The sequence below is a fragment of the Chelon labrosus genome, assembly GCF_963514085.1.
Source record: "Chelon labrosus genome assembly, chromosome: 4".
Classification (NCBI taxonomy): domain Eukaryota; kingdom Metazoa; phylum Chordata; class Actinopteri; order Mugiliformes; family Mugilidae; genus Chelon; species Chelon labrosus.
In genome coordinates, this window is record NC_140340.1 from 17492883 (window position 1) to 17506851 (window position 13969).

At 41.7% G+C, this 13969-nt stretch overlaps 1 protein-coding gene across 1 annotated transcript; it reads left to right on the top strand.

The window, feature by feature from the left end:
* Positions 1-8353: 8353 nt before the first annotated feature.
* LOC311486493 (monocarboxylate transporter 1-like) lies at positions 8354-13482 on the top strand (the record flags this gene model as incomplete). The annotated part of the gene is made up of 4 exons (XM_084542363.1): positions 8354-8570; positions 11681-11824; positions 12000-12773; positions 12870-13482. The coding sequence occupies 4 exons, from the start codon at positions 8354-8356 to the stop codon at positions 13103-13105; spliced, it is 1371 nt and encodes a 456-aa protein (XP_084398489.1). The 3' UTR covers positions 13106-13482.
* Between the last annotated feature and the right edge of the window lie 487 nt (positions 13483-13969).

A 13969-nucleotide genomic window follows, 5' to 3' on the forward strand; every position in this document is an offset into this window, starting at 1 on the left:
CCCTAGTTGGTATTTTGATACACAGCCATAGTTCTGCATATTATTCGAGTTCGCATCCACACTTTTGGTATGAAATACAGCTTTGTATCCCAGTGTGATGAGTGTATTTCCTCCAGACTGAAGGACCTAATGAGTTTGTTATATCCTTTAGTAAGCTATTCAAGAGACTAATGTCCCCTGAACTGCCTTTTCGAGCAAATGATGAATTGCTGTCTAAGCCAGAGCTGGACAGACCGTCAGTCGGTTTCGGGCTCAGTGTCTCGGTGACTCTGTTTCTTGGCCTCAGTCCATCGTAGAAAAAGTCTGCCAAAACTGTTTTTGTGCACCGGACAAAAACACACATTGGCTATATATGTGTGTAATGAGGTGAGCAGGGGTGAGGTTGCGGTATGGCCTTTTTTACACATTGCACCAGGTGAGCGCTTTCCTGTCACTGCAAATAGTATGTGTGATCTAATTGGCTTTTGCAACATTACGCCCTCACCCTGACCCTTATGAAAACCTTGCGCTCTCTCAGTTCACCAAGCCGGGATTTACTCCACTTTCACCTGGAACACGTTCACTGGCCAGAAGGTAATTGCCACTGACTTTTTGACCTGTGAGTGTCAGTTCAGCGGGCCACAGTAAATTACATTCAGTCCCGTTGAAGCTGGAGGTGGTGCAATGTTTGTTTGGTTCCTGGTTACACCGCCGGCTTCTAAAATAGCCATCTTGATCATATTTATTCGAGCAAAATGAGGAGGCGTATGCTGTACATTTTATGACGTATACAGCAAGCAAAGCACTGCATTTGGACACAAGGCGGATTCTTTGAAAATCAGCCAGAGCATTAAACAAAGAACACCGTGGTGGCATACTGCGGTGACGAACAATGTCCTTGCTTGACTGAGAACATACAGAGCTCTTACTGCGGCCAGTTACAATGTGTAGGGGTTGTATTGTACAGCTGAACTAAGCTAATCAATTTTAATCCTTCTCACAATGAATAAGCTCTTTTACAGCAGTGGTTCATAAACCCCACTCCCTAAACCTCCAGAAAAAGAAAAACTAAACATGTTAACACTACATTCATGAGGTTTTTAATTAATTTCTTTAGACTACTATGTCTAGTTTTCTTTATAACAGCTTACACATTTATTCCCATTATAATGAACAAGATACACTACCATCTTCTGTACTGTATGCTACAGCTACACACACACCCGCACACACACACTCCTGCATGGTCAAACACTCCTCCAGTTCTTTACTGCTTATATAACAGAATTAGAACAATTAACTCGCGAGGCAACGACAGGTCTGACACGTAGACACGGACAGGCAGATATTCGGCGGTGGGATGGGAGAAGAGAGGGTGACGTCAACGTTCCCGAGTCTTTGAATCGAATTGAGAGTTGGCTCAGTGAGAGTGATTATGCTGAGACAGGCTCTGTACCTCCGCTGAGCGGCTGCAGGAGAGAAAGCGCTATTATTTCCTCAGAGGGACTGCGTAAGGAGACAGAGCCAGAGAGACTGAACAGACCATCACAAAAGACAGAGTCGGAGAAACAAGAGAAAGGCACGCTGTGATGATTTGGTTTAACACTGTAGCGCTTGAGTCCGTCTTGGAACGAAAGCAGAAATGGCCACCGACAAAATTTAAGGCGTTCTGATTAGAGATTCTTAATAAACTATTTGGATGGACACAAGTAAAGAAGTAAAATTATGAAATAAGATATGTGTGTGTTTATAGACCTCAAAACTTCAGACATATTTGACATCCAGAAAGAATTCTGCCCACTGTGAACAGAAGAAGACAGTTTCACAGAAATAGAAGGCCAAGGTGGTTAGATTTGTACCAAACAACTCATTGCTACTGCCATGTTTCTTCCCCCTCTCAGAAACTTCTCAGGATGTTTACCCCACATGCAGTAAAAACAGAATTCATTAATTCTACCCAGAAAGAAACAATTGGATCAAGCATTTACATGGTTAATAGACAATCATATTTTCCCACTGAACAGATTATTACCACATTTTGCAATCCTCTTCACATTTCCTTCTAATCGGGCCAGTCTTTTCCGATTCAGCTGGTTGCATGAGGCATTTTTGTTAAACGATTGCGCCACCGTTCCTGCGCCTGTGTGGGTTTTCTCCAGGTGCTCTGGCTTTCTCACTTCCTCCCACAGTCCAAGAACACGCTTGTTCCGTTAACTGGTGACTCTAAATTGGCCGTAGGTGCGATTGCGAGAGCGAATGCTTGTTTTTCTTTCTGTATTAGCCCCGTGATAGACTGGCGACCTGTCCGGGCTCTCATCCAGTGACGAAGATAGAGGATAAGCAGTTAAAGATCATGAATGAATGAATGAATATTGGCGTCCATGTAAACGTAGCTTGTGACTGTCCATGCAGAAACAAGATTAAACACAGCAATAGGTGAGAAATGCTAAGGCATCTTGAAGATAATGTTGGCATGGTGGTTTTTCAACACATTTTCCATTTCCAAGTTTTTCAGTGTTATTGTGCAAATTAAAAGAAAGTGCAAAGTACGGCTGTTGCTCAGGTCGAAGTTTGTTTAGCAGATATTTGTCCCTAAACCACAGTAATGGGAAAATACTGACATGATGATGTGCCAAATGTCATTTTAAGTTATTTGATTTCATCCTTATGGGGCTGTGAATATATTAAAAAATCGTTCATCAATTCATTGTTCCTCAGTTGTTAAGATGCTTTTTTATTGGAGTCATAAGAGAAAATGTAGTCTGTCAAGTAGATGTTGGGATAATTCAGTGAATAAGTAAAAACTGCTACGATAAAAGTTGCATCATCTGGAAACCATGAATGTTTGTTGTATAAAACATTTCGTGACAATCTGCCTCAAAAAACAAGAGGTTTAACAAAAAGTAAAAGTGTTTATATATTTTTTTTATGTACTCAGAGTTTGTGTGAAGTGGCAGATTGCGTGACTGCATGCTTATGGCGCGTGTTTGTGCACAATACGAACGCTTTTCCATTCTTCACACTTTGCACTGGCGAATAAACACCAGCCCAGAAAAACACTGAATTGTAGGTGTTGCTGTATTGCGTCCTCTGTTTGAAAAGCAATAAAAGCGTCAGAGTAGGGAAAAAAAAAAAGGCGAACACCATTAAACAACGTAACAAAGAGAAATAATGTTTCAAGGGTGTCAAGAATTTGAAGGCACTTTGCGAGTACATGCTGTTTCAATAACCTCCTGTACCCGGGCCTTTCCTTTCCCAAGCTGTGATACGGACTCATTAATAGCTCCTCGGGGAGTTCGGGAGAAAGGCTCAACTGGTACTGACCCCATGAGAGTTCAGAAGTCTTTCTTTCAGGTGGTCGAGGTGAACAATGTCTGTTGTTTAGGTATAACGTATTTCTTATAGACGCAACTTCCAATATTCAGTTGAATAGCTCTGATAAATCAGCTAAAACAGGAAATCAGCAACTCTGAAAGCATCTTATCTCTTAGAGCGCAGACATTATTCTGTATCCTCTAGGTCCACGCATGCTATAGTGCTGTGCAATCACTCTGACCTTGTGTTTGAGCCCAGCACATGACAGAGGGGAGGGGAAAGGCATTGTAGGGGCACGGCACTAAGTCTTGCACAGCCAATAAGAAGTTGGCTGACCTCAACATTTAGCACCGTAGTGTCCAGATCGTCCAGCTGTTTGATCTGGGCACTGAATGAACTCAACTTTACAACTTTACTTTGTTCAGTGGAAGCAGATGCAGCCTGACGCCGGGGCACCACGAGCAACTTTTTGGACTGTCATAGCGGATAGAGACCCCCTTAGATCCCTGCTGGAATATCTGTGAAGCATATGCAGTGATTTTCTTTTTATTTCATACACATTCAAAGCCGCTCAGTCCCGCTCGATGATGTCTGCACTGTGTTAACACGCCTCCCGGTCTTTATCTGCCGAGCTCATCCGTCAACGCTCAAGAGCTCCTGCCAAGGTAAGAGGCTTGACACAGGCACCCTGAATATCAACCATTTTCTAGACACCACTTTAAAGATAATTACTTGCATAAACAATCTATTTCCCCCTGGATATTCATGAAAAATGTGTTGCTTTGTCACGTTATAACAATACGCTTCTTATATCAGAGTGTCATTACCCTGAGCAAACATTTAATACGCTATTCACATCTATAAGTAAGCAGACAAATTTACTGGGTGTAATATGTGGAATCTGAAACGTGGGGGTCAGAGGAGACCCGAAGCGAGACTGCATGAGAGAATGAATGAAAACTCTCTCGCTGGAACGGAAAGAAATGTAAGAATGTAAACATTTGTGTTGTTTTAATAATGTTTCAAGCTGCTTTTGTTGTAATTCCTCTCAACCTTGCAGTATATCTTGACCATTTAATTTAGTACTCATTTATATTAAAAAAAATAAATAAATAAATATGAACTCACTAAACCAAAGAGAGGTTATGGCTTGATACTCATCTATAGAGGAGCCATAGAAGCAGGGCCCTTTGGTGATGTTCCTATTAGATAAGCAGTCTAATAAAGCAAGTAAATGACTTAAGACGATTCATCCTTTTCAGTCTCTGCTAACGTCCTCTGCTGAACCCACCTCGCTTTGTGCTGGTATGTGCATGTTGTCAAGTGAAACTTTTAAGCCGCCCACTTTGACTGCTTTATCTAGAGCTATAAAGTGTGATGGGGTTTGGGTTCATGCCTTTTCCCATTTGTACACTTACTCTACCTGGCTCAAATCGACTCAGTTCAGTTTTTACTGAACTGTTTGATATATGGCTCTCCATTTTGGAGCCAAGCGGCCAATCCTTAGTTGGAAAATGATCTGCTTTATTCATTATTTTCTCCACCTTTGCTTTGCTATCTGGGGTGGTCTATCGCAGCGCTTCCATCCATTCATCAGGTCAGCGAATGAATTTTTCATTTTTTAAAGACACAGACAACACTGTCTCTACTGCCAGTTAAGGACATCTCCCCCGTACACTGCCCTGTATTAGAGGCGTCCTAGCGGAGGTGTGGTGTCTACGTTTCCACAGTGGAAATCTTTTAACTGACCTCTCTTGTAATTTTGCAGACATTCGGTTTTCAAAGTGGGAAAGGTGAGAGTGGTGAAAGGAAATCCAGAACAAATGATCGCACATTCGCACTTCACTGTAACCCAAAGCACATTAAACAACACCGGCGTCAAGTAAAAGTAGCAGTCTGCCCACTCTTTATTCCAGTATTAGAGAAAAATCTGCTATTTGTGGTTTCAAGGTTTAAAACTAGCGGGTCTTTGGTAAGCTGATTGCTAAATAACATGAATTAGACTTACGCTGTCTCAAGCTTAGACATTGGGGTTTTGTTAAGATTTTACTGCAGCATTGTAGCCACCATACAGTGAGATGTGTGTGCAGTAATGATGTAACTGGCAGCAGAACAGAGTATTGCTCAACACTGAGAGGGAGCAACTAGTTTACAGTTCTCTAAAGGCCTGGACACCAAACCAGCAACAACGACTACCGGCAACAAAAGCCCGCCTGTGACATCAACTAAAAAGTTGCACTTGAACACACTGCAAAATCCATCGTCCAGCTGGCACATAAACCGATCAGGCATAACATTATGACCACCTTCCTAATATTGTGTAGGTCTCCTTTGTGCCTCCAAAACAGTTATGACTCATCAGTGAATGGACATGGGCCTTCTGAGGGTGTCCTGTGGTGTCTGCCAACAAAATGTTGTTAGTGGGGGCCTTTGGGTCCTATGGGTTGAGATCAGGCTTGTTCCAGTGCATCCCACAGATACTTGGTTAGTTTGGGATCTAGTGAATTTGGAGGCCAGGTCAACACCTTGCGCTGTTTTTCATGTTTTTTAAGTTGTTCCTAAACCGGTTTTTGTGTGTGTGTCTGTGTCAAGCTGCATCCTGCTGGGGATGGCTGCTGCCATCAAGGAGTGTCATTGCTATGGGGTGAGGGTGCCTGGTCTGGTCTAGGTGGGTGGTACATGTCTAAGTAACATCCACACGAATGCCAGGTCCAAAAATTTCCCAGCAGAACATTGTATTGTCACAAGACGGTCAGTGTTATTTACTTCACAGTGGTCATAATGTTATGCCTGATCAGTGTACATTCTGCACCCGTGGAAGGAAATAACTCTTCATGCAGGTGGTGGTATTCTGTATTCATCATTTAAAAAGTGAAACTGGAAGAGCTGCTATTAGAGGGAACATAGAAAGCTAGAAAGAGCTACAGTACATACATTATTAGAGTTGGTTTACAATTTATTAATTTGAAATTATCATGTTGTTGTGAGAATAATTGTGCATTTGAATGCGTAGCTGAGATTAAGAGGTAAAATGAGAGGAGCCTTCTGTGTGCCATATATACTTGTTTTTGTTGTTTTTGTTTTTTTTTTATTTAGTAACTTCCATTTCTCTTCCTGTGCACTTGTTTGCTAAGTTGATCAGGCAGTCAGAGTGATTTGTCTCACAGATGGACTCTCAGCTACAACATTAACCATAATGCACCTTGCAAATTGTGTATAATAAAAAACTGGAGGCAACAGGTGAATAATTTATTGCTTAATTATTGCTCACTATGGACTCTATGTGTGATGCTGGACGGATCAAGTACAGAGCTGCAGACACGTCGTTTAGGAAGATTTAAGAGAAGGGGCAATGGCAAACCATCAAAAAATAGCTTCTCTTCTCCAAAGGACCAGAACATTTCTGTTTGTGTTAAAAACACCAGATATATGCCTTTCTTATTACTGAGAGTGACTTTGCTCATACCATCACACGCCTGCAGCCACTTTAGGCTGATATATCTTTACTTTATATGGCATCTTCATGCAAATTTAATTAGTTTCACTCAAGTGGTCACTAAATTATCCAAATAACCCACCACGAATGAATAAGAGAGATACTGTAAGTCCTTATTTCTCTTATATTGCATCTGTAGAGTAATGCGGGAGGCACATTTACAGCCGCACAGCAGCAGCTAAAGTCCCAGCTCAATAACAAAAGTTCTTTAATACATTAAATATTCACTACTTGCTGCACACAATTGGCTTACCCAATACATTTCCAGAGCACTAAACCAATTCATCAACCAAATCAAGTCCTCTTCGGCTGAAAAACACTATATCATCACCCACTCTAGAGCCAAGCCCCGAGCTACTGAGCAGTATGAATTCAACCTGTGTTCGTGGTCTGATCGATGTTCTCTCTGGATAGTCTCCCCTGTGTAAACAATACAGTAAGTTGTTTGACTCTTTGATGGACTCTTATTCATCACCCCTAAAGTGAAACTGTGGGAGATCAGCGGGTGGGAGCTCTGTGAATACCTGGAGAGAGCGATTCAAGGCGAAGCATATCCAGAAATGGCATCCTTAATCTTAAACGCTGCTACTGAGTTAGGGGGAAAATTTTTTTTTTTTGAAAAATTGCATTTCTTTTCATATATACACAGGAGGTATCAGCAAAGTGGGTGTATTCAGCGAAACTTTTAGGTCAGTATACATGGCTTGTTCTGTGTGTTGCAATTTATACGAGCAAGAGGACTCCAGAGAGTAGGAAAGCCAGATTGCTTAGAGTTCAGGAAAAAGATATAGTTTAATACTGCCAGGTAGTAGGTAGTTTGTATATCTTCAACAATATCCCCCACATGCTGGGAGTAAGAAAGTAAAATGTGTTTATAATTGTGAAATTGCAGTGTGAAAAGCTTACCCTTCTACGCATCTGTTGTCAGTTTGACGTGGACTGAAAGCCTTCTCCTCATTGATATTAGCCAACTTTTAAAAGTTTTGAATTACATTTGCACCTGAAAACTTTTAGCAACCATCACACCTTTATGCATCAACATCGTGCATCCTATGTTGTCACTGAAATTATGTAAAACTTGCGTAAAAAAAAAAATTAAATAAATAAAAAATCTAATTGGGGCCTACAGCTAAAATCTCTGACCAGCTATTATTACAATCAAGTAGACTGTACTAACAATACTGTCAAGGTCTTGCCACAAGACACTAATTTAGAAAAACCACGGTGAAAGAGGAAATAACCAGTTACAAACAATCCACAACTATTTTGTTTTGTATCAAGTGAATTCAACAAAAACTGTGTCCATTCCATTCACAAATTTGACACCAAAGTGTGTAGTTTCTGCCAAATGTTTCAAAGCTGAGGACAAAAGATCAAGTCAAGATGACCATGAAAGTGAGCGGAGTATCACCGTGTTACAGTAGGACAAACAAAAGGGAGTTTGATTTATTTATGTATTGAAATAATTACTCTATTTTTCTCACAGTAAATGAACTAATCAGTGCTTTGTTGCTTTGTTCTCTCCCCCACAGTTTTCATATCTTAAACATCTCGTGAGGAAACATGGCGCCCGCCGTCGGTGGTCCTCAGGGCTACACGCCACCTGAGGGTGGCTGGGGGTGGATGGTGGTGGTCGGGGCCTTCATCTCTATTGGCTTCTCCTATGCCTTCCCCAAGTCCATCACCGTCTTCTTCAAAGAGATCGAGGTGATCTTCGACGTGACGAGCAGCCAAGTGTCCTGGATCTCCTCCATCATGTTAGCAGTCATGTATGGCGGAGGTGAGATGCAAGAGTATCACCCAAAACACAAGCGGCCCAACGTGGTTTGTTAACGCTTGACATTTAGCACATCAAGAAGATTTATAGACTGAATCGATGTCTAGCTTTTAGAGCGACTGTCAAAGATTTATTCCTGCGGTGTTCAGCTTTAAAGCTATTCTATTGCTTTTTGCTGAAATACAGGCTTACAGTGTAGCCTTTCGGTCTATGTTGTTTGCAAAGATTCTCATAATTATAGAGTAGATTAATATTGAATATTTCATACTGAGATAAAACAATGCTGCAGCTCCTGTATTGAAGTGATGTTGCAATGCTATCTGCCTCTGTAGCACATGAATAGGGTTTTAGCCTCGTACACCCGCAGATTGTTTTCCCTTGTGCTTTGAGAGTGGAAGACCATCAGGGGGTTTGGCTGTGTTCCTGCACTGATGAGATGATGTCACACATGTCTGGTCAGTCAGGTGATGATAAGGCTCTATTCATGTGCAGGATATTCTACACCAAGAGAACAGAGTTCAAAGGAGTCCTCCCCGTACCTAAAGACCGTCTGCTCTGAAATCAAAACACTGCAGTTTTCTCATGTGTGATAAACTGGAAAAATGATGACTTAGGCATCTAATCGCAGGGAAGTTTCAGGAAAGTTGCTTTAGTGGGCCAAAATGAAGTGTAAAATATAACACCATACAAAAATACTTTCTATCAAATGCTCTATTCTGATCTGAGTGTTCTAAGAGCTTTCAGTAGTGAAATAAAAGCGGATACATTTTCTCCTCTGGATGGCATCGCATCTGTTGCATTGCTACATAACTGCCGTAAAACCATGTCTCCACTCGTGTTATTAACTTACAACTCTATTGCATGCAAATGGTGAGCAATACAACATATTGACGTTAAGCTGTTTTGCTGTAGACAAATACACTGACAGTACATTTGACACGCAGCCTTATAGGAAAAACAACACCTCAAATCAACTCGCCATCTTTGCTGCCCAGGTGAGTAGGGCGCCAGGGTCACCATCCGCCCGCAAAGGCTGCTTGTCTCGATGGCATGATGAGCCCAAGTTTGTTGAAGGCTCGTGCCCCCCAGCTTTGTGTCATCCTCCAGCTCAACTTTATCTTCAGCCTCCTTCTGGGTTTTCAATACCAAAAAGGCCCGTCTCGGTGCTGGTAACAACCCTTCTAGGATTTCCTCCGACTGGTGAAGCCTTTATCGGTTCCCCACTCCAGTTTTCAAATGTAGGCAGGACTTGACGATGCCATCATGTACCTGATCCATCATCCCTACCCCCATTTGGACAGGGCATGGTACGCATTCAGAATCCTGTTTTTTTTTTTTTATTTCTCCAGTAACTTTAACACTCCTCAGTGCCCCCTGCTCAGGAAGGAGTGCATGCTCCTTTGGTGTTCTGGATCATGAATCACGTTGCTGGATGTTCTGCGTTGAAGTGTCGAATGCACTGGGGTAGAGGATGTGTCTAAGCAAGTACCACTGGGCTTATGGAGAGTTTTGTGGACTGGCGTGAGCTGGACCGTCTGCAACTGAACATCAGTAAGACAAAGCAGGTAGTGGTGGACTTCAGGAGATCTAGGATTCCTGCTTCTAATATTTCCATTATGGGTGAGATTGTAGAGATGTTTGCATCTACCTGTTTGCCATGGCTTAAATCTCTTTTGAATTTATTTTGTTTTTGTTTTTTTTTAATTCTGCAAGCTTTTGTTTGCTTCACTGTTATACTCAGGGCTTTCGCTTCCTTGCTTTATTGTTTTCAGCATTTGTTTCTTGTGTTGTTGCCTGTGTACTCTGTAAATCACCTTGGGCTGCCTTTGGTATGAAATATGCAATATAAATAAATTTGTCTTGCCTTACCTACAGGAGTACAAATACATGGGAGTGACACACAGGCAGTAGCTGTGGCAGGGAGGCAGTTATTTTACAGGCTGTTGGCTAATACATTTCTGCTGTAGCAACTAATCCTAACATGTTACGAACTCCAGTGGTCTCACTACAGGTGTTGAGGTCTAACACTGGTAATTAATGCAAATGTTGTGGATGTAAATACGCGCAGGTGAAGGCAAGCTACGCATGGTAATTGAGAGTCTCGAATAAGCGAAGAAACGCTTGTCAGTGCTGTGAATGGATGACAGCCGGGTCTGTTGCCGCATGTGTGTTAAACATTCTGAGCACATCAGCGGGAGAAGTTCATTAACGGCCTACTGTTGCGTACCTCTGTACTCCTTCAATTTTTCATTCATTACATTCATAATATTCTACATTGGTTTGTCTCCAACCTTTTTATCCTGAGCAACCCTCCCTGCAAAGCAGAAGGAAAGAACTCATTGTTTGTGTGGAGACTGCCTGCATTACAATTTAAAAACCCTTTGTCTTGCGCCGCGCTGGCAAATGAGTCTGGACAACCTCTAAACAAAAACTGTCAGTTTCCATTTAGGTTCACTGGGTAGTGCGGGGATTTGGCAGGAAGGCAGAAGTGTCTTCCATGTGGCTCCTCATACTCATTTAGGCTGGTTGTTATAAGCTGTAGATGGAGATGGTGTTTTGTGACCTGAACCCTCCTGCATTTTAGTGATTTGTGTACAAGTCACAATAATTTTTCTGGACTGATGTTGAATCCAGCCTGCATCTGCACCCTAACAGATGTGCACCAGGTGCCAAAAAAATGTACAAAAGTAGTTTTTTTTAAACCCCCATGCACATGTCAGTGCCAAAATATCACCCAAGACACTCACACTAATACACACACCCAATTTTCAGAAACGATCAAATAATCACTTCTAATGTGTTTGGATTTAAAAAGGACTCCCAAACAAATGAATCTCTGAAGCAAACAAATTATTATTTCATAGCAGATTTTGTGGTTACTCTGACAGAGCACATTATCAGTGGCATGAGAACACATCTACTGCAGTGCAGTACTGACAAAAATGATTGCAGAAGTTCTTTGACTCTGCTGATCCACAGCCGTGACACTAGAGCCCTCTGGTGGTGACATGTAGCACTGTGCATGTGGCTGGATGGAAAACGCCGTCTTCCAGCATCTTATATGTGACTATGCATTGTTTTTTTATTTTTTATTTTTTATGGGTTTTCTTTAGGTCCTCTCAGCAGCATCCTGGTGAATAAATATGGGAGCCGTCCTGTTATGATGGCGGGAGGATGCCTGTCCGGATTGGGCCTCATTTCTGCCTCTTTCTGCAGTTCTGTTCAAGCACTGTACTTTTGCATTGGTGTGGTGGGAGGTACCTAATTTTAACTATTTTCAAGTTTGATCATGAGTCACCAATATTTTATTTATTTTTTTTTACTGTGCACTGTTGCCATCTAGTGTCTTTCAAAAATACAAACACTAAGAAGTACTTTGAATGTCTGAACATTTTTGTTATATACTTACACATGTTTATCGGATTCTTTCAGGCTTGGGGTTGGCCTTCAACCTGAACCCTGCCCTCACTATGATTGGAAAGTACTTCTACAAGAAGCGGCCTATTGCCAATGGGCTCGCGATGGCAGGCAGCCCTGTGTTTCTTTCCACCATGGCTCCTATTAACACCTGGCTCTTTGACAAGTTTGGCTGGAGAGGAAGTTTTCTGATCCTGGGTGGCCTGCTCTTCAACTGCTGCGTCGCTGGTTCCCTCATGCGACCCATAGGACCAAAACCCAAACCTGCAGAGAAAACCACAGAGAGGAGGACTGTGTCGCAGATCATTAACAGCTTCATCGACCTCTCTTTGTTCAAGCACCGTGGCTTTTTGCTCTACATTATGGGCAACATTATCATGTTTTTCGGTCTCTTTGCGCCACTGGTGTTCCTCTCGAATTTTGCCAAGAGTAAAGACATTCCTAAAGAGAAGGCAGCTTTTTTACTGTCTGTTCTGGCTTTTGTTGACATGGTTGCCCGGCCCTCTATGGGCATTGTGGCCAACACCAAATGGGTGCGACCCAGAATACAATACTTCTTTGCTGTCTCAGTTCTGTACAATGGTGTGTGTCATGTTCTAGCGCCAATGTCCGTAGACTACAAAGGCTTTGTTATCTATGCCATATTCTTTGGGTTTGCTTTCGGCTGGCTGAGCGCAGTGCTGTTTGAGACCTTGATGGACCTAGTTGGAACTCAGCGCTTCTCCAGTGCTGTTGGACTGGTCACTATTGTGGAGTGTGGTCCTGTACTGTTAGGGCCCCCACTGCTTGGTGAGCATACCGTCTACAATAAGAACCAAATGTAATTAATTTCTGTGTAGCTGAAGCATGAAATCATGAAATACGTCTCCGTTTTTGTTTTCACAGGAAGGTTCAAAGACGTCTACCATGATTACAAGTACACGTACCAGGGATGTGGGATCCTCCTCATTGTCTCCAGTGTCTTCCTGTTTGCAGGAATGGGAATCAACTATCGTCTGCTGGACAAAGAGAAAAAAGAGGAGGAGAGGAGGGCCAGGGTGGGAGCTAGAGAACAAAGGTCCAACAGGGACAATGCTGCCAAAGAGGTGGCAGAGGCTAGAAATACAGAAGACACTGTCTAATGCTCTGTACCATGTCAGCTTACCTTTGTGTTGAATGTGATGTCAGCCAGGTTAATATTCATGCTTCCATGAAACAGACCATATCATCATCATTGATGTTCTGTTTCATAGTGCATTATCCCTGAAGACCACAATAGAAATTATAGCCTCACTTGGAATAAAAGTATTTACACACCTATTAAAGCCCTTTCAATTTTAAACACTCCACATAAAAATACCTCTTATATTCTTATTTAGAGTAGTAAATGTGTTTTGTATCATATTCAAGTTTGCTTTTCCTGTCTCTTATAGGATTTTATGTGTTTAAAGTCAGGTGATATCTCTATAACTTTTGTAACTTTAGTGCAGCAAGTAATTACAGTCCACACCTCACTGTGCTTGTCATTCCATGTCTAAGACACATTTCTAATGAGTTTTCCTTACTATTAAGGACGTGATAGCACAGTTTAATTGCTGAAGGTTTCTGAACCCCCTCCATGCCACTTTGTTAAATGTTGTTTATTTCATGTATTCATACTAATTTCTAATTTTCTTTACATGACGGAAAATGTGCCACTGCCTCCAAGTTATTCTATGCTGCGTATATATATAAATATATGGAACACATATCAGGAAGTCAAATAAACAACAATTTGACAAGAATATGAAAGTCCACTGTGTTCTGTTTGTCATAAATCTGAAATAGAAGCTCTTGGAGGTGCACTGACACAATATATTCAGAACTGACACCATAATATGTCATACAGTGATTAGATTAGATGGAGGAAGTACATTATTAGATTCACTGTATAGGCATTTGTGACACTTGTTGTATATGAAGACAAATGAGTCCACTATATGAAGTCAGTTTATCAAATCATGCTG